The 22,497-nt window shown below is 37.4% G+C and overlaps 1 protein-coding gene across 1 annotated transcript in view; it reads right to left on the bottom strand.

Moving 5' to 3' along the window:
* LOC150083615 (suppressor of lurcher protein 1-like) overlaps positions 1-22,497 on the bottom strand; it is a 383,165-nt gene that overhangs the window by 287,256 nt on the left and 73,412 nt on the right. The window contains exon 4 of the mRNA XM_090378541.1: positions 14,337-14,544. Coding sequence (XP_090234667.1) covers positions 14,337-14,544 — 208 coding nt within the window. The remainder of the gene's footprint in view (positions 1-14,336; positions 14,545-22,497) is intronic.

Here is a 22,497-nt window from a genome sequence, read left to right as displayed (position 1 = left end):
TGTGTGAAATGGGATTTTTTTTTTTTTTTTTGGCTCATGCTGTATAAGTTTGCTTTCTTGCATCATATGCCTCCGCTAATGCTAAGGAATTTTTCATGTATGTGAAAACAACAAAGAAGAAACAGGTAGGACCCTCATGCACTGGGGGTGGGAATGTTTTAGATAATCCAGCTGATGTTGCATATGAATTGAATAAGTACTTTGCATCTGTCTTTGTTTTAGATAATCCAGCTGATGTTGCATATGAATTGAATAGGTACTCAATGTTTTAGATAATCCAGCTGATGTTGCATATGAATTGAATAGGTACTTTGCATCTGTCTTTACTGTTGAAAGATGCTTCGTTGTGAGAAGAGGCTGTGTGAGTGAGGCTGAGCCATATGAAATTAGTGATTTTGAAATTACAGATGATTGGTTATTAGAAAAACTTTTGAGAATACAAGCAAGTAAGACTCCTGTGGTTATTATTATTACTAGCTACATAGTGCAAGGAAGCCTGAGACTTATGTTGCACTAGCCAAAAAAACTTTTGAGTTACCGAGAGAGAGAGAGAGAGAGAGAGAGAGAGAGAGAGAGAGAGAGAGAGAGAGAGAGAGAGAGAGAGAGAGAGAGAGAGAGAGAAGTAGAAGGGAATCACCAAGAAGAGAAGAATAGAATGATGATATCCAGCTCAGGACCCTGGTGTGCCAAGCCCATACTCACCAGATGTGAGCCCCTGGGGTTGATAGGATATACACAATAATTTCGAGGAAGGCTGCCAAGTAGTGCACTGAACCACTGAGATTAATTATGAGGGCATTGTTGGACTTCGGAGAGATTACTTTGGACACCAACAATTATCTAGAACAAGATAAAAGAAAATTCTAAGAGTGAAGTGGGTAACTACAGACCGGAAGTCTGACTTCAGCAGTAGGGAAAATTTTAGAGGCAATGATTAAGAGTGCAATCCAGGGACATTTCAATAGATATTTCAATAGATATTGCATTCTGTTATTAAAGGAAAATCATGTTTAACTATTTTAGTAAGCTATTCTGACACAGATATTCATGAGCTGGATGTAGGGAACAATTTTGACATAGTTTATTTGGCTTTTAGCAAGGCGCTTGACTTGGTTCCTCATGAGAGGTTACTGTATAAGCTTGAACAGGTTGCGATTACTGGAAAGATTCTAAGGTGGATTGCTGGATGGCTGCAGGCATGGGGTTACGTGATTTATGGATATTCGTAATATTGGTGTAAAGCCAATAGTGGGGTCTGCCAAGGATTGGTTCTTGGGCCACCACTGTTTCTGATTTTCATAAACTACATCGACGAAGAGATAGGTGTTATGTCAAAATTTACAGATGATGTAAATTTTGGTAGAGTTGTTAATGATCAGTGCCCAGCAGTGCTCCTACAACAATGGCTTGAACAGGCTTCAAAAATGGTCAGAAAAGTGGCAGCTTTGTTTTAATGCGGCAAAATGCAGTCTTACACATGGGGAATAGCAATACCAAAATCATTACTCATTTAATAGAGTTGAATGAAAAACAGTAGAGGAAGAAAGGGATCTGGGAGTTATGATAGGCAGACAAAGTTTTTTGAGCAGTGTTAACAAGCCAGGAAAGCAGCCATAGTGTCCTATCCGATGATTTTTCAAACATTATCCTGTAGAGATAGGGAGGTAACAATCCCACTGTATAAGGCAATGATAAAACAAAATTTGGAATAGTGTTCAAGTATGGAGACCTTATCTGAAAAAAGACATTGAGCTTCTTCAAAGGTCCAAAGAAGGGCAACCCACATGGCGAGATCAGCAAAATTTTCTTCCCTCTATATATGAGAAAAGTCTCCTAATCTGTGGGCTATAGAGCTAGGCAAACAGGCAGCTCAGAGTTGAACTGATTGAGGTTTATAAAGGCTCTGAGAGGAGTTAGTAAAATGAATGATGGTGGAATTTTCATTGACTTATAAAAAATTCCACAACTAGAGACCATAAATTCATATTACAGGGGAAGTGGTTTAGACTAGATTGTAGGAAGTTCTCTTTTAGTTAGCGAGTCATTGATTTCTGGAACAAGTTGCCTTCACAGGTAGTTGAGGTTTACAGTTTGAATAAATTCAAAGTTCAAGTGAATAGTTACCTATGTAAAAGAAAACCTGTAAGATACAAAAGGAGATGGACAGATGAAATTCATGAGTTCATGGATAGTAAATGGATGACCATTGCAGAAAACAGAAGGAACTGGAAATTTGTTGGAGAGGCCTTCATCCTGCAGTGGATTGAAAATGGATGATTATGATGTGAGGAGGAAAGCACATAATTTTATTTTCTTATCTACTTTTTTTTGGAAGTGCAGCAAATGCCTGTGCCTTCCTTGCACTATATGGCAAACACTATTACTATATCTATACTGAATAGTGTAGCACAGTTATTTATTTTTTTGGAACCATTATATCTTTCTATATATAATGAATTTTCTGCTTTTGTTCTTGGTGTCTGATTTATCAGATACATCAGAACACCACAACTTCAATCATATCTCCATCTCCACTTGGCAGAAGGTTATCAAATTGTAGCAGGCTGCTTAATGATTTAGTAATAACTGAGAGCAAAGTGGAAGAGAAATTTTTGAAGTTAAACATAAGAAAGGCATCTGGAGTGGATGGAATCTATCCAGTTATATTAAAGGAGGTGGCAAATCAAACCCTTAGCCATAATTATGAGAGCATCCTTGGACTCAGGGGAGGTCCCCATGGACTAGAGATGTGCAAATGTATTCCCAAAGGGGGATCCGAAGGGTGACATGAGTAATTACAGACCAGTTAATTTAACTTCTGTTCAGGGTAAAATAATGGAGTCACTGGTTAAAGATGCATTGCAGGATCATCTAGACAAGACTGCAGCAATAATTCAGACACAGCATGGGTTTGTTAAGGGAAAGTCTTGTCTGACAAATTTGATAGGATATTATGATGTGGTTACAAAGGAAATGGATGCAAAAAATAATTTTGATATCATATATTTGGATTTCAGGAAACCTTTTGACACTGTTGCACATTGAAGACTATTGTTCAAATTGGAGCAGAATGGTATTAAGGGTAAGTTGCTACAATGGATAAAAGGATGGTTCAGTGGGAGAAGACAGAAGGTGGTAATTAATGGGTGCTGCTCTTCGTGGACTAATGTTATTAGTGTAGTCCCACAGGGTTCGGTGTCGGGTCCTCTGTTGTTTTGTATATTTATCAATGATACTGATGAAGGTATATCAGGCTTAGTGTTGAAGTTTGCAGATGATACAAAGGTTGGCAGGGTTGTTAATGACAGTAATGGCAGTGTGCTACTGCAACAGGATCTGGATAATTTGGGCAGATGGGCTAAGAAGTGGCAACTGAAGTTTAACCTTGACAAATGCAAAGTACTGCATATGGGTAGAAGTAACCCCAGAGAAACGTACCAACTGTGTGGTACTACACTTAAGGTGGTAGAAAATGAAAAAGACCTGGAAGTAATTGTGCAGTCAGATATGAAGTTTTCTGAGCAATGCAGATAGGCTGCCAGGGCAGGTCATGGGGTTTTGTCAATGATATATAGGAATTTTGCTAGCAGGGAAAAGGAGGTGATTGTCCCTCTGTATAAGGCAATGATCAGGCCACACCTTGAGTACTGCATACAGGTCTGGAGGCCTCATTTTAGGAAGGATGTAGATTTGCTTGAGCGTGTACAGAGAAGGGCAACAAGATTGGTGAGGAAAATGAAGGGATCCTCTTTCCAAGAGAGGCTTAAAGTTCTGCAAATTGCAGTGGCTGGAGACTAGGTACCTGCGTGGTGATCTGATTGAGGTGTATAAGTCCTTGAATGGATTGAGCACGCTGAATTCTGATGGGATCCTTCCACTTGTTCAGATTATGAACCTAAGAGGGCATAAATTAAAATTAAGAAAAGATAGATGTGCGGAAATTTGCCTTTAGCCAGTGGGTGGTTAATTGCTGGATCAAACTTCCATCTGTCGTTGTGGAAGGAAGTTGATAGGTTAAATAAATTTAATGAGGAACTGAACAGGCATTTGGAGGGAATGGTGTGATTTTTTTTTTTTTTTTTGGCTGATGGTGCATAAGCATCAGAAAAAAAAAAAAGCTCATACACTTGCTTTCTTGCATCAAATGCCGCTGCTACTACTACTACTTGTCCCTAGCTCATTCCTTCAGCATACAATACCCATAAGCTGATATAAAATCATCAAACATTCCAGTTCTCCCCTTTCTCTTAGTCTCTTGTCTACCACCTTCCCTTCAATTATCTGCTTCAACAACTCCTCACCATGTTCCATTTTTTTTCTTTTCCTTATAGTCATTATCATACATCTCTTTTCTCCAACCCTCTTCAATACTTTATTTCTAATCCTTACTGTACATTTTACTCTTTCAAGTCTACAAAACATAATTCTTCATAATAAAACACTTAAATAACTCCTTCTTTAATTTGATATTAGAGCCTGTCATAGGGTTTGTGGGGCTGTGTGCGAAAATAAATGCAGGGTCGAAAAAAAAAAAAAAACTTTTATTTACTCATTAAAGATACATTTTTTTCAAATCTAAAAATAATTATTAAAATAAAATCACAGAAAGTTTTATAGCAAAAGTAGCAAAAACAATTTCTATACCTGTAAACAAATACAATATTAATATAAACAAAAGGAATATTAATATAAACAAAAAAAACTATATATTAATTCGATGTGCTTTTTTCACTGCAAAATAATCTATAATTTGTGAAAAATCTATCCCATTGCAAATGTTTCTTTCAATTGCAACTAGCGATAGCCCAACTAGTCTCTGCTGCGATATACTCGAGCATAAATAATTTTTTATTAGTTTTAATTTCGAAAAACTACGCTCTGCAATGTTCTGGAAGGGTAAGTAGAATTCTTAGAGCAATGTATGTATTTGGATAAACAAAATTTAGCTTATTATTAACCAGATACTTAAGGATATCCATCAAAGAATTACATTTATCACTGACTAGATTAATTAACGATTTCAGTTCTTCAAAGAGCTTGACCCCATCTATATCACAATTACTTTCATCTTTTAGTATTGAGTAAAGGTCCATACAGTTTTTTAATAAATCTTCATTCGAAATTGAGCAAAGACTTTTAAAATTATATAGAAATCCAAACGATGAATGATGGTTTTCAAATCAAGTATAATTGATCATGTAATTGAATCCTTTTGGTTAAAGGATTCAATTACACGATCCACTATTAAAAGAAAATATTCTACACGATATTTATCTTCTTTGTCAGATGTGCTCTCATCGTGACTTTCATATTCAAATTGTCTTCTTACTTTTGAGAATTTTTTTTTAGGAAATAAAGGTTAAATTCCATTTTCTGCAGCAATTTCCTTCGCCAATTTTAATCCAGAATCATATCCAGTTCTAAAATTCTTTAACATTTTATTGAGATTGTCCAAATGTGATAGAGCTACATCCATTTGCATTTCCCTTTGTTGCATAATTTTGCTTACTCTGTTTACTTTAACTAACATCTCATACCATATTACATTAGAAAGAATAAAAGGAAAAGAACCGATTTCTTTTAGTAAACAATTAGCTTCACTCACACTTTTAGGATCCTTAGAATCTTTTATAATTTCTTCAAATACCCAAAGAATTTCTTTAATTTGAAATTGAATTGCCACTTTCGACGCGACATTCCCAATAATGTTTTTGGAGTAATTGATAAATATTTTTTTGCCACGTTGTATCTGTAATTAGAGGCAGAAAGAAACGTATAAATGCGCTGAACATTTCCAAAATAAGTAACTGCTTTAGGTGACACCTTCGCAATATCCCCCAACAAAAGGTTTAAATTATGACATCCACAAGGTGTAAAAAAGGCTCTTGGATTTTTTTTAAATTGTTTGTGCTTACACTCCAGATCTAAAACTCTTCATGTTTGCCCCATTGTCATAGGCTTGGCCTCTGCAATCAGATAGTTTAAGGCCTAAATTTTCTAAGTGCGATACCAATGTATCAGCTAAACCAGCTCCAGTATAATCTTTTACAATTAAAAATCCAGTAAAACTTTCATTTATTTCAATGTTATTATCTGATATGTAAACATATCATAAAATGCATGAAAGCTGTTCTTCATGAGATATGTCAGGAGTACAATCCAAAATCATCGAATAATATTTTGAAGCTTGAACTCTTTTAGATATTGATTGGATAATTTTGTTGCCATTAAAGAAATTATTTCGTTCTGAATACTTTTACTTAGATAGAGATTTTTTTCTGTTTACTTCTTTCTGCTGCATCGATATGTTCCTTAAGAATGGGATCGTAGTTTGTCAAAAGTTCTACAAGATCTTAAAAATTTCCATTATTTTGTGAAAATAATAGGTCAGAGGAACCCTTTAGTGCCAAATTGTGTTCTGCTAAGTATTTGATTATAGATATTACTCTATCTAGAATATTTCCCCATTTTTGTTTTTCTGCTAAATACATTTCGCGGATTTGAATATTTATGAAGGACTTCTTCAAAATTCGTGTTCTTGCTTCTTGACAACTGCTGAATGCTTTAAAATGACTGTTGGAGGTGTCATGTTTTTTTTTAATCGGGAACTAGCATGTTGCCAGTCATTTAATTCTTCATTCCCAAGATGACCTGTAACTTCCAAACTAAAAAGTTTGCATGGAAAACAAAAAATTGCATTTCCAGCTGTTGAGTAAACAAACCACTCTCGTTCCATGATCTCACCATTATTCATTTTTCTTTTGCATTAAACATTAGAAAAACACCTGTTTGATTCATCTTTTGGGTAAGTCTGCAAAGATGTTTTAACTGGACCTTTCTCCAGTAAATAATTTCTGTATCCTAAGTTCAATTTTGCAGGCCAGAGCCCTGGATCTTGCATTTGAGAAAGATCCTGATTTGTGTTGGAATTCTCTTTTTTGTTTTCCATATTGCCATGGATGTCAGGACCTGTAATATCAATACGTGGAGGTACATCTGTAGATTGTGATGCACTTGTCATTGTGCAATTCATTAGAACTAGAGCGTCAGGTACAGGTAAAGCATCAGGTTTTTCTTTTGAAACATCTCTTTTCTGAGTCATTTTCCAGCTTTTCTATGTTTTCTTTTTTCAAATACTTAGTCATAGATCCTTTTAGGCTACTAATAACTTCTTCCTTAGCTTTTTTCTTTCTTTCTTTTTAAGCCCCACCAACATATTTTCTTCCGAAGTCTCTATCTCTGCTCATCATTTTCTATAAATTTTTTTTCTAATTTAGTTTTATTAATTTAAATTTTCAAAATAAAATACCATATTTAATCGCGTACCCCAAATTTAGGAAGGTGAAATTAAGAAAAAAAGATAGGATACTCGATAAACGATACCCGCTCACGCCAAAATTTCGACCAAGATTTATGAAAAAAGGTGTGTGGCTTATGCGAGTAAATACAGTACTTTTTTTTTTTTAGACAAAAACCGAGAAAAACTAGATGAACTGTTAGTTAAATATTACTTACCAAGAGAGATTATAGGTCACACAACTCAAAACAGGAAAAAAAAGTCTAGTCTTGCCGGAATGCTACCGTCACGTCGCACACTAAGCGGGGAACATGTCCGCTGTCAGCGTTATACTGAAAAATGATTGAAGAATCTGTGGACACAAATGAAAACGACCTAATTCTAATAAGGCAATAAGGAACCAGCTGTTAAAATCTCGACTGTGATGTATATACACTTAATTGGCTCACGAAAATACGTTCCCTCCTCAGCGCAGTTCACCAATGATTGGAGTGAAAGTGTAGCATATAAACACACCCTGGAGGGTCTATAAAATAGCTATCGAACTCCCACTTATTGTTTTGACTAAACTTTACATCCTGTAGTAGGTTGATTTATGTGATTTTATTATTGTTAGAAGGAGACAGAGAATAAAAAAACAACAACAACGTTCGCATTCAGCGTGAGGATGAAATCCAATGTTAAATTCGCGACTTACTGTAAAGTACAATTTTTTTGAATCAGGGTTCAATGTAAGTAATAAAATTTTGGCTAATATTTTAATTTTTATTTTATTATAAAAAAAAAACATCGCCAGCACGGGGTCGGACTATCTGCGGGGCATGTGTGCGGTGCACATCATGCACTCCCCTTTTGCCGGCTCTGTTTGATATCCATTTTGGTGAAATAATGAGCACTTCAACCAGCATCACAAGCATAATCTACCTTTAATTTCTTACAGGATTACAGTTATTCTAAAATGCTTTGTGCTACTTCCTGTAACATTTCTTCAGTGCCTGTCAAGACAGCCAAACTGATTTGTTATATAGATTTGTTTATATAGATTTGTTAATTTGATTACACTTTCTTGTTAATATTCAGCCTTCGGTACTTATATGAGTAACAGATCCCAAAGTAGTCAACAGATAGCTATTAGTTAAATCTGGTAAAGATTAATTTTATCAGTTTAAATAATTTTTTAAATCAGTTAATAATATAGATAAAAATAAAAATTAATAAAATTAAATAAAATTAAACTTAAGTAAACAGAAATAGCCAGGAACACTTATAAGAAAAAAGTATCCTTATGAAACCAACAGCCTCACACAAAAACATAAAATTGTGACCTTGCAAGTCTTACCCGCTACTCTTACCGTTATCACACTGGTGTTTTCACTGTAATATTGTAGCATAATCAGCAGCATAGAAGAAGAATAGTAGGGTTTTAATTGTAATTAATAAGTATTTTGAAGGTTTTAATCACTTTTTGGGCATATATCTCTTGTACTTAGCTAAGGATGTAACTAATTTAGCATTGTGATCGCAATGGTATAGCGTAAATTGATAACGTATATCTCAAACTTGATAGCTAAGGTATAAAGTAAAACTATATAGCAGAATATGTATTACTGCATTAGCTTAGTATAGTATTGTATAGTCAAGTATAGTATAGTAACTTAATCAATTAAAATTATTAACCATATTAATTTTCATTGTTAATTAATTAAATCATATTTAAATTGAAATCATGCCCCAGACTAGGGCAGCAAAGCAATGTGCACAAGTAGTAGTAGTAGTAGTAGTAGTAGTAATAGTGGTATGTGATGCAAGAAAGCAAGTGTATGAGCTTATGCAGCATCAGCCAAAAAAAAAAAATCACACCATTCCCTCCAAATGCCTATCCAGTTCCTCCTTAAATTTATTCAACCTATCAACTTCCACAACGACAGATGGAAGTTTGTTCCAGCAATTAACCACCCACTGGCTAAAGGCAAATTTCCGCACATCTGTCTTTTCTTTATTTGAATTTATGCCCCCTTAGGTTCGTAATCTGAACGAGTGGAAGGATCCCATCAGAATTCAGCGTGTTCAACCCATTCAAGGCCTTATGCACCTCAATCAGATCACCGCGTAGGTGCCTAGTCTCCAGCAAATGCAATCTGCAGAACTTAAGCCTCTCTCTTGGTAAGAGGATCCCTTCATTCCTCTCACCAATCTTGTTGCCCTTCTCTGTACATGCTCAACCAAATCTACATCCTTCCTAAAATGAGGCCTCCAGTCCTGTACACAGTACTCAAGGCGTGGCCTGACCTGACCATTGCCTTATACAGAGGGACAATCACCTCCTTTTCCCTGCTAGCAAAATTCCGATATATCATTGACAAAACCCCATGACCTGCCCTGGCAGCCTGTCTGCATTGCTCAGAAAACTTCATATCTGACTGCATAATTACTCCCAGGTCTTTTTCATTTTCTACCACCTTAAGTGTAGTACCAAAGAGTTGGTATGTTTCTCTGGGGTTACTTCTACCCATATTCAGTACTTTGCATTTGTCAAGGTTAAACTTCAATTGCCACTTCTTAGCCCGTCTGCCCAAATTATCTAGATCCTGTTGCAGTAGCACACTGCCATTACTGTCATTAACAACCCTGCCAACCTTTGTATCATGTGAAAACTTCGACCTTTAACCTTATATACCTTCATCAGTATCATTGATAAATATACAAAACAACAGTGGACCTAATACCGAACCCTGTGGGACTCCACTAATAACATTAGTCCACGAAGAGCAGCACCCATTGATTACCACCCTCTGTCTTCTCCCACTTAACCATCCTTTTATCCATTGTAGCAACTTACCCTTAATACCATTCTGCTCCAATTTGTACGATAGTCTTCCATGCACAACAGTGTCAAATGCTTTCCTGAAATCCAAATATATGATATCAAAATTTTTTTTTGCATCCAGTTCCTTTGTAACCACATCATAATATCCTATCAAATTTGTCAGACAAGACTTTCCCTTAACAAACCCATGCTTCTGAATTATTGCTGCAGTCTTGTTTAGATGATCCTGCAATGCATCTTTAACCAGTGACTCCATTATTTTACCCGGAACAGAAGTTAAACTAACTGGTCTGTAATTACTCATGTCACCCTTCGATCCCCCTTTGTGAATTGGGGATACATTTGCACATCTCCAGTCCAATGGAACCTCCCCTGAGTCCATGGATACTCTCATAATTATGGCTAAGGGTTTGCTTAGTTTCTTTGCTGCCTCCTTTAATATAACTGGATAGATCCCATCCACCCCAGGTGCTTTTCTTATGTTTAACTTCAACAATTTCTCTTCCACTTTGCTTTCAGTTATCACAAAATCATTAAGTATACTGCTACAATTTGATAACCTTCTGCCATTTTCAAACCTTAATAATTCCTCATGTGTGAATGTAGATGCAAAATACTCATTCAGTTTGTTTGCTATCTGAGCAGGTTCATCAACACTCGAACCATCAATGTCAAATGGACCAATCAGATTCATCCCCTTCCTTTTAGAGTTTATATAAGTAAAGAAATCCCTGATGTTTTTCTTAGCATCTTTTGCCAAGGATTTCTCGTAATCTGCCTTCGCCTGCCGAACCTCCTTTGTCACCTGATTACAGATTAACTTATATCTGCCATAGGCTTCTGAGTCGCTTGATAATTTATATGCATCCCATGCATTTTTCTTCTCTGTTACGAGTCTCATTAGTTCATTTGACAACCATTTAGGCCTAAACCTTGAACAAGTAGCAGGACTGCTGTCGCTCGGGAGAGAATCGAAGGGAGCGATTCTCCAACACAACACATGCTAAAGAAATATGCAACTTGTGAAATGTTTGCAGACCTTTCTGGGATGGAACATGATGTTGCCAAGGGGGATGTCTTTGTGTGTGTTCGATGTAAGCAGTGTGAAGAAGTTAGGCACCAACTCAGCATTGTTATGGGCCTTTATGAGAGCTTGAAGGACAGGGTAGATGCCCTCGAAGAACTTAAATTGGAGGACCCATCAAGCATTCAGTTGCGCACATCAATGCCACTTCATCATCAGCCAACACAGTGGCAAAATTCAGGGCAGAATGCACTGGTCCCACAGGAGCTAGTTATTGTTGGTGACTCTACTGTTAGGGAGATGGGAAATTTATTGTGCAAAAAGGACAGGTGGAACAGGACCAGGGTATATCTGCCAAGGACAAAAGTTGATGTTATAGAGTAGATATCATCTTTTAAGGACACAAAGGGTGATATTGTTGCATGTTAGCACTAATGACATTAAGAGTAGATCTGCGGACTTCCTTAACAAGTAAAGGTCAACGTTGAAAACATGTCGTGAGTTACGTTTAATTTGAAAATGTCTGCAATTCTGTCCAGACATGATAGGAGGGAGTATATGATGAGAACCTTGTCAATCAATTCAGCCTTGGAGAGATTGTGCAAGGCTTATGGGATAGAATTTTTCTCAGCACGGTCTGTGCTTGTTAACAGGAGAGATTGTTCCTACAGGGATGGGATACATTTAAATAAAAAGGGTGCAAGATATTGCTGATGCTATTGAGGAAGTGTTAGGTGGGTCTGGAAACTGCTAGCTTGGGGGGGGGGGGCTACACAGACTAATAGATTAATGGTAGCCACAGGCAGAGGTGATAGTGATTCTTGCACTGCTTCTACTGGAATGAGCAGCAGCCTGCAAAGCGATGTAATGGGGATTTCAAGGGATGCTGGGAGTCATCATGGAACAAGTAAATACATGAGTTGTGTTAGGGTAACTAAGAGTAAGGATAGCTGTATGTATATTTGCATGTGCACCAATGCTAGGAGTATAGCAAATAAATTTGATGAATTTGAATTGCTGGTCAAGACATCAAAAGCGGATATTGTTGGGATATCAGAGACGTGGTGCCACACAAATATAAGCATGGCAGAATTGAAATTTGGAGAGTACAATGCGTACAGAAAGGATAGACAAGACAGGAAGAGAGGAGGGTTTATGCTGTTAAGAAATACACAAAAATCTAAGGAAGTGTATCCAATCGATGTTGGTGGACAATGCAATGTTGAGTCTGTTTGGTGTGACATTAGCACTAGGAAAGGGAAAATGAGACTTCCTTAGGCATGTGTTAAAGGCCTAATGAATTTGATGAATATAATGAGCAATTGTGCAGAGAAATAGAGTGGGCCAGTAAATCGGAATGTCTTATAATGGGGGATTTTAACTTTCCAGATATTGGCTGGAACTTGTGATTTGGTCACTCACACGCTAGCAAGACTTTGTGGATTTATTGGGTGACTGTTTTCTACAGCAACATGTTCGAGAGGCAACCAGAGGGAGTAATACTTTTGATCTGATTATAAGCAGTGATTTTTCATGCGTTAAGAATCTGCTGATAAAGGAACCACTGGGTGACAGTGATCACAATGTACTGATGTGGGAATTATTTAAAGATGTAACTACCATAAAGGCTAAAGGGAAGGGCTTTTGCTTTCATAAAGGTGACTACAGGGGTCTCAGCCAGTTTTTAAATTCTATACAGTGGGATCAACTGATGATGTTACCAACGGCGAATTGTAAATGGGAAGCCTTCAGGGACTTAATCTTGGTGGATACTAGGCTTTTATAGCAACTAAGAAAGGTTTAGGCCTAAATAGATGTCAGATGATTTAATGAGACTTGTAACAGAAAAGAAAAATGCATGGGATGCATATAAATTATCAGGTGACACAGAAGCCTATGGCAGATATAAGCTAGTCTGTAATCAAATCATTAAGGAGGTTAGGCAGGCGAAGGCAGATGAGAAATCTTTGGCAAAGGATGCAAAGAAAAACAGCAGAGTTTCTTTACTTATGCAAACTCTAGAAGGAAAGGGATGAATCATATTGACCCACTTAACATAGATGGTTTGGCTATTGATGATCATGCTCAGGTAGCCGATAAACTGAATGAGTATTTTGCATCTACATTCACACATAAGGAGTGAGAAGAATGCCAGAAGTTTATCAAATTCTAAAAGGGAGCTAAGTGATTTTGTAATAACTGAGAGCAAACTGGAAGAGAAATTGTTGAAGTTAAACTCAAGGAAGGCACGCGGATGGATGGGATCTATCCATTTATATTAAAGGAGGCAGCAGAAGAAGTAAGCAAACCCTTAGCCATAATTATGAAGGCTTCTGTGAACTCAGGAGGTCCCCATGGACTGGAGATGTGCAAATGTGTCCCGAATTCACAAAAAGGGGGGGGGGATCAAAGGGTGACACAGGTAATTATAGACCTGTTAGTCTAACTTCTTGTCCAGGAAAAATAATGGAGTCACTGGTTAAGGAAGTGATGCAGAATTATCTAGACAAGACTGCAGTTATATTATATTATATAGTTCAGACACAGCATGGGTTTGTTAAGCGGAAGTCTTGTCTGATAAATCTGATTGGATACTATGATGTGGTCATAAAGGAATTGGAGGCAAAGAATAATTTTGATATCATATACTTGGATTTTAGGAAAGCTTTTGATACTGTGGCACATTGAAGAGTACTGTACAAATTGAGGGCTACTAGGTAGGATGTAATAACAAAACATGCTTATTTATATTGTCATAGGTTTTAAATTATGAATAATTTGTGTTATGAATAAAGCAATAAATTATAACTTTGTTATAATTTATAGCTTTCAATCTATAATTTCAAACTACAATATTTGATTATGATTAGTTAATTACAGATCAGTGAATTTAATGAGTTTCTTAGATTAAAAGTCTTTTTCCAAGATTACTGTTAGTAAAGGTTTATTGTTTAGTGGAAAAGAGTTCTGACAATAACAGAGTATGACTACTCACTTTGAACATATATATCAAGGCTATGAATGCTGATTTTCGGTTATTTTTTCTATTCTTTCTAGTGGGGCAATTTCGACAAAATGTCCTGTAGTTAAGATTGATTGTGTAGTGTATGTTTAGAGAAGGAAAAATCTAGAAAACAAGAAAAATAACTAACAAAATTAGTTCTATTAATAAAGTTAATTCCACTTACTGTGAGCCACCATAGATCAAATCAAAATCCATGAATTCTAAACGAACTCGCTGACCTTTTCTTCCAAAGAATCTGTATTGACAATGAAGGTGTTTAGGGTAGACTCCTGGATAAGTCGGTGACAAAAATTCTCCCTCTTTCTTTCTATCACTATAAATTGTAAAACTACACACACTATCTGGTGTTGGTGTCCCTACGACATACTGTGCTAAAAATAACAGTAATAAATATTATAAACAAAACTGTGAGTTAAACTAAATAGCAGAAAAGTTTCTCATATTGTTGTACATTTTCATTAGTTACTGAAAATGCACACTGAAACATAGAAAATTAAGTAATCAAGAAAATTAAGGAACTTTTTAAATGGAAAGTCTATAAATGTGATAACACAAAAAAAGTTTTGGCTCGCATAGCAAATCCTTATATTTCGTACACAAGTATAAGGGTACATAAGATTGTGTTAACCCATTTATTAAAATATACCATTCATTAAATGAAAACAACTTCAATTATAGAGCTATGTTTAACAGAGAGCCCTTCCCATTACATTTTGGAAAGTATCATGAGTTAAACTGATTAACTTAATTTTTTTTAAAATTCTTATTGACTTATTCTTTAGAAATTATTATGTTTTGGGCAATATCCTTCTCCTCTTATGTCCTCTTATCCTTCTCCTCTTAACATGCAGAACACTGCACTTCAGCGTTTTTTAACAATTTAGCATTTAATTCCAAGTAATAATGGTAAGTTGTTGCAAAATCCACCTTAATTATACAAGATTTGCCAAGAAGTTTCAGGACTGAATCAATTTAAAGAAGCCCAGATGTTAAAATGAAAAATCTTTTAATATGTTTTTAAATTAATTGTGTTGAACACAGCATACTTGTGAGATTGATTGCAGAGCTGTTGGAAAATTTTTTTTTTATAATTTATGTAAAATTTGACACCTGAATTGTTTGAAAGAAGCATACTTAATAAATTTTGAAAATTCTTTCAATGTCATGCCTTTCACTCAGTATACATTTGTAATCAGCACAAAATATGGTCAAGCATTGTCATGCAACACAAACCAGCTCCCACTTTCTCAAAACTGAGACATTACTTCATGAATCCGTTTAACCAAATGATCAAAAACTTGTGCATAGTACTCCTTATACACTGTCTTACCTGGTAGAACAAATTCCTTGTGAATGATTCCTTTTCAGTTAAAGAAAGTAGTCAACATCCTTTTAGTTTCTCATTTTTGGGTAAAAAAATGCATCTTGGAGAGAATGCCAATCACCTTTCCATATTAGATGGGTCGGAAAACTGCTATCTTGGGGGGGGGTTTCACAGACTAATAGGTTAACAGTAGCCGCCACAGGCAGAGGTGGAAAAGATCCTTGCACTGCTTCTATTGGAATGAGCAGCAGTCCAGAAAGCCAGTTGCTGGGGGTCATGAAACAAGAAAATACATGGGCTGTGTTACAGTAGCTAAGAGTAAGAAGGTGCATTTTACACCAACATACAGCAGTGTACACCAATGCTAGGAGTATAGTAAACAAATTTGATGAATTTGAAGTGCTGGTTAAGATATCCAAGGCAGATATTGTTGGGATATCAGAAACTTGGTGCCATTCAGATATAAGGGATGCAGAATTGGAATTTGGGGGAGTACAATGTGCACAAAAAGAATAGACAGGATAGGAAGGAAGGAGGGGTTATGCTATTAGTTAAGAAACACATAAAATCTAAGGAAGTGCATCCAGTTGACATAGAGGGATAGTGCAATGTTGAGTCAGTTTGGTGTGACATAAGCACTGGGAAAGTAAAAATGAGGGTAGGAGTTTGTTTTAGGCCTAATGACTCTGATGAGTACAATGAACATTTATACAGAGAAATAGAGTGGGCCAGTACATCAGAGTGTCTTATAATGAGGGATTTTAACTTCCCAGATATAGATTGGAACTTGTAGGTTGGTCATTTGCACACTAGCAATGCTTTTGTGGATTTATTGGATGATTGTTTTCTACAGCAGCATGTTAGAGAGGCAACGATAGGGAGTAACACTCTTGATCTGATTATCAGCAGTGATTATTCATGCATTAAGAATTTACAGATAAACTAACCACTAGGTAGCAGTGATCACAGTGTACTGATGTGGAATTTACTTAAAGATGTAACTACCACCATCAGGAGTAACCCATCATAGTCAACCGATCTATTTTAAGGGGTTAAAATCTGCTTTATCCCTTTCCTTCTAGAGTTTACATAAGTAAAGAACTCTTTGCATCCTTTGGCAAAGATTTCTCGTAATCTGCCTTTGCCTGCCTAAATTCCTTTGTGACTTGATTACAGACTAGCTTATATCTGCCATAGGATTCTGTATCAGCTGATACTTTATATGCATCCCATACATTTTTCTTCTCTGCCATGAGCTTCATTAATTCATCTGACATACATTTAGGACTAAACCTTGAACAGTATTTCTTAGTTGAAATGAAAAGCCTAGTATATTCCAAAATTAAGTCCTTGAAGGCTTCCCATTTGAAATTCAATGTTGGCAACATCATCAGTTGATCCCATTGTACAGAATTTAAAAAATTTCTGAGACCCCTGTACAAAAGCAAAACCTCTTCCCTTTAGCCTCGATGGTAGTTACATCTTTAAGTAATTCTCACATCAGTACATTGTGATCACTGTCCCCCAGTGGTTCCTTTATCTGCAAATTCTTAATGCATGAATAATCACTGGTGATAATCAGATCAAGAGTATTACTCCCTCTGGTTGCCTCTCGAACATGTTGCTGTAAAAAACAGTCATACAATAAACCTAAAAAAGTCTTGCTACTTTGTGAGTGACCAAACCACAAGTTCCAGTCAATATCTGGAAAGTTAAAATCCTCCATTATAAGACATTCTGATTTACTGGCCCACTCTATTTCTCTGCACAACTGCTCATTATACTCATCAGATTCATTGGCCTATAACACACACCTACTCTCATTTTTCTTTTCCCAGAGCTTATATCACACCAAACAGACTCAATATTGCATTGTCCAACAATGTCAATTCGATGCACTTCCTTTGATTTTATGTGTTTCTTAACTAACAGCATAACCACTCCTCCCTTCCTGTTTATCCTTTCTATACACATTGTACTCCCCAAATTCCAATTCTGCACTGCTTATGTCTGTGTGACACCATGTCTCTGATATCACAACAATATCTGCCTTTCATGTCTTGACTAGCACTTCAATCTCATAAAATTTATTAACTATACTTCTAATACTGGTGTACATGAAGAGAAGGATGTAGAGCTGCTGGAACGGGTACAGAGAAGGGAAACAAGATTAGTGAATGGAACAAAGGGTTGCTCTTACGAAGAAAGGCTTAAGTTTTGCAAATTAGAGAGTCTGGAGACTAGGCACCGGTGAGGTGATCTGATAGAGGTGTATAAGGCTTTGAATGGTTTGAGCATGCTCAATGCCAATGGGATTCTTCATCTTGCTCAGAATAATCAGCTCAGAGGGCATAAATTCAAATTGAGGAAGGACGGATGTCGGATAGATGTGCGGAAATTTGCCTTTGGCCAGCGGGTGGTTGGTTGGTGGAACCGACTTCCATCACTTGTTGTTGAAGTTGATAGCCTAAACAAATTTAAGGCTCAACTGGACAGGTATTTTGAGCGAACGGAGGGGTGAAATGGGAGTGGTGTGTTTTTTTTTTGTTTTTTTTTGGCTGATGCTGAATAAGCTTGCTTTCTTGCATCATATGCCTCTACTAATGCTAATGCTAAATGCTAATGCTAAATGCTAATACATGCAAGTATTACATGCTCCTGTTTCTACTCTTAGTTACCCTAACACAGCCCATGTATTTGTTCCACTCTGACTCGCAGCAGTCCTGGAAAATTCCATTTCCTTGCTTTCCAGGCTGCTGCTCACTCTAATAGAAGCAGTGCAAGAATCACTTTTGCCTCTGCCTGCGGCCACTGTTAACCTTTTAGTCTGTGTGTATCCCCCAAGCTAGCAGTTTTCCGACCCACCAAACACTGCCTCGATAGCATCAGCAAATATTCTTGCACCCTTCCTTTCTATTTAAGTGTACCCCATCCCTGTAGAAGCAGTCTCTCCTGTCAACAAGCACAGACCAGGCTGAAAAAAAATTGTACTACTGGAGAGATTGCACAATCTCTCCAGGGCTGAATTGATTGACAAGGCACTCATCACATACACTTTCACATTCAACCCTAACTCGCGACTTTTTACAACATTAACCTGTACTTGAGTAAATCTGCAGATCTCTTACTGTTAATGTCACTAGTTCCAACGTGTAGAACAATATTATTATTATTAGCCACATGGTACAAGGAAGCCTGAGGCTTATGCTGTACCAGCCAAAAAAAAAAAAATATTCCCGAGTTACCCTGAGAGAGAGAGAGAAGTAGAAAGGAATCACCAAGAAAGAGAAGAATGATGATATCCAGCTCAGGACCCTGGGTTTGCCAAGCCCATACTCACCAGATGTGAGCCCCCGGGGTAAAATCACCTTTTGTGCCCTTAAAAGATATCTGCTCTACAATATCATCAACTTTTGCCCCTTGCAGACATATCCTAGTGCTGTTCCATCTATCCTTCTTGCATAGTATATTTCCTATCTCCCTGACAACAGAGTCACCAACAATAACTACTTCCTGTTGGCCCAGTGCATTCTGCCTCGGAGATTGCCTCTCTGTTTATTGATGCACAGGAGTGAGCTTTGCCGTTGAGTTGGGCAGCTGAAAGCTTGATGGGATTGAGGGCATTTACCTTACACTTCAAGCTCTCATAGACGCCTATCAGAATGCTGAGTTGGCACCTAATTTCTTGACACTCTACACACCTAACACACACACACAACAGTATCCTCCTTGGCTAGATCATGTACTGTTTTAGAAAGGTCTGCAAATATTTCACATTTTGCTCATTTTTTGAGACTATGATGCATTGGAGAATGGCCCCCTTCATTTCTCCCCCAAGCACGCTAGTCTATGATCTTTGCTTTGCAGCTCTAGTTTTTGTCATGATTTCCATTTAAATACAGTTTAATTAACAATGAAATTTAATAAGATTAATAATATTTTTGATCAATTGATAATACTATAATAAGCTAACAGGTACCTAATGCAGTGCTTCGTATTACGCAATCTAGTTACGTTATACCTTATGCTATCAGTTCGAGATATATATATATATATATATATATATATACGTTATGCCATTTCTTATCAACTACAATATGGCAGCTACAATATCCCACCAACACCGGGAGTTGTAACTTCCAAAAATCTCTAGTAAATTCAAAATAAGAAGGTAACAAATGCTAGATGCATTGCAGGATCATCTAGACAAGATTGCAGCAATAATTCAGACACAGCATGGTTTGTTAGGGGAAAGTCTTGTCTGACAAATTTGATTGGATATTATGATGTTGTTACAAAGGAACTGGATGCAAAAAATAATTTTGTCATATACTTGGGATTTCAGGAAAGCTTTTAACACTGTTGCACATGGAAGACTACCATACAAATTGGAGCAGAATGGTATTAAGGGTAAGTTGCTACAATGGATAAAAGGATGGTTGATTGGAAGAAGACAGAGGGTGGTAATCAATGGGTGCTGCTCTTCGTTGACTAATGTTATTAGTGGAGTCCCATAGGGTTCAGTGTTGGGTCCACTGTTGTTTTGTATATTTATCGATGATATTGGTGAAGGTATATCAAGCTTAGTATCGAAGTTTGCAGATGATACAAAGGTTGGCAGGGTTGTTAATGACAGTAATGACAGTGTGCTACTGCAACAGGATCTAGAAAATTTGGACAGATGGGCTAAGAAGTGGCAACCGAAGTTTAACATTGACAAATGCAAAGTACTCCATATGGGTAGAAGTAACCCCAGAGAAACGTACCAACTGTGTGGTACTACACTTAAGGTGGTAGAAAATGAAAGAGACCTGGGAGTAATTGTGCAGTCAGATATGAAGTTTTCTGAGCAATGCAGACAGGCTGCCAGGGCAGGTCATGGGGTTTTGTCAATAACATACAGGAATTTTGCTAACAGGGAAAAAGAGGTGATTATCCCCTTGTATAAAGAAATGGTCAGGCCACACCTTGAGTACTGTGTACAGGAGGCTTCATTTTAGGAAGGATGTACATTTGCTTGAGTATGTATAGAGGAGGGCAACAAGATTGGTGACGGAAATGAAGGGATCCTCTTACCAAGAGAGGCTTAAGTTCTGCAAATTGCAGTGGCTGGAGACTAGGCACTTGCGAGGTGATCTGATTGAGGTGTATAAGGCCTTGAATGGGTTGAGCACACTGAATTCTGATGGGATTCTTCCACTTGTTCAGATTACGAACCTAAGGGGGCATAAATTCAAATTAAGGAAAGATAGATGTAGAATAGATGTGCGGAAATTTGCCTTTAGCCAGTGGGTGGTTAATTAGCATTAGCATTAGTAGAGGCATCAGCCAAAAAAAAAAAAAAAAAAAAAAATACACTTCCACTTCACCCCTCTGTTTGTTCAAAATGCTTGTCCAGCTGAGCCTTAAACTTATTTAGGCTATCAACCTCCACGACAAGGGATGGAAGTCTGTTCCACCAACCAACCACCCGCTGGCTAAAGGCAAATTTCCGCACGTCTATCCTACATCTGTCTTTCCTCAATTTGAATTTATGCCCTCTCAGGTGATTATTCTGAGCTAGAGGAAGAATCCCATCAGCATTGAGCATGCTCAAACCATTCAAGGCTTTATACACCTCTATCAGATCACCTCGCTGGTGCCTAGTGTTCAGACACTGTAATTTGCAAAACTTAAGCCTTTCTTCGTAAGAGCACCCCTTTGTTCCATTCACTAATCTTGTTGCCCTCCTCTGTACTCGTTCCAGCAGCTCTACATCCTTCTTGAAATGAGGCCTCCAGACCTGTATACAGTACTCTAGGTGTGGCCTGACCATTACCTTATACAAGGGAATAATCACCTCCTTATCCCTGCTGGAAAAATTCCTGTATATCATTGACAATACTCCATGAGCTACACTTGCAGCCCGTCTGCACTGCTCAGAGAACTTCATATCTGCCTGCACAACCACCCCCAAGTCCCTTTCATTCTCTACCACTGTCAGTGTAGTACCACAGAGTTGATACGTTGCTCTGGGGTTGCTGTTTCCCATGTGTAGTACTTTACATTTGTCAATGTTAAACTTCATTTGCCACCTCTCAGCCCATCTGCTCAACCTTTCCAGATCCTGTTGCAGCAGCATAGTGTCAGTAGTGTCCTTGACAACCCTGCCAACCTTTGTATCGTCTGCAAACTTGGACATTAAGCTTGATATACCATCATCAATATCATTTATAAATACAGAAAACAATAATGGACCCAACACTGAGCCCTGAGGGACTCCACTAATAACATTAGTCCACGATGAGCAGTGTCCATTGATTACCACTCTGTGTCTTCTCCCCCTCAACCACCCCTTTATCTATAGCAGCAATTTGCCTCCAATGTCACACTGCTCCAATTTGTGTAGCAGTCTTCCATGTGCAACAGTATCAGAACCTTTCTAAGATCCAAGTATATAATATCAAAGCTATTCCATGCATCCAGTTCTTTTGTGACTGCATCATAGTATCCAATCAAATTGGTCAAGCAAGACTTCCCCTTAACAAAACCATGCTGTGTCCGAGCTATAACTGAAGTCTTGTCTAAATGATCCTGCAGTGCTTCTCTAACCAGTGCCTCCATTAATTTTCCTGGAACAGAAGTTAAGCTCACAGGTCTATAATTACTTGTGTCAGCCTTTAATCCTCCTTTGTGAATTGGGGTCACATTTGCACATTTCCAGTCTATGGGTACCTCCCCTGAGTCCAAGGAAGCTCTCATAATTATGGCTAAGGGTTTGCTTACTTCCTTTGCTGCCTCCTTTAATATAACTGGATAGATCCCATCCACCCCGGGTGCCTTTCTTGTGTTTATCTTCAACAATTTCTCCTCCACTTTACTCCCAGTTATTTCAAGATTCTGTAGCTTACTGCTAGAGTTGAATACACCTCTGGCATTCCCCTCGCTGAATAACTCCTCATGTGTGAATGTCGATGCAAAATATTCATTTAGTTTGTTAGCTACCTGAGCAGGATCATCA

The sequence above is a fragment of the Mastigoproctus giganteus genome, chromosome 7 (assembly GCF_048544385.1).
Source record: "Mastigoproctus giganteus isolate SK-2022 chromosome 7, ASM4854438v1, whole genome shotgun sequence".
Taxonomy (NCBI): Eukaryota; Metazoa; Arthropoda; class Arachnida; order Uropygi; family Thelyphonidae; genus Mastigoproctus; species Mastigoproctus giganteus.
Note: the sequence above shows the minus strand (reverse complement) of the source record. Positions and strands in the feature narration are given on the sequence as shown.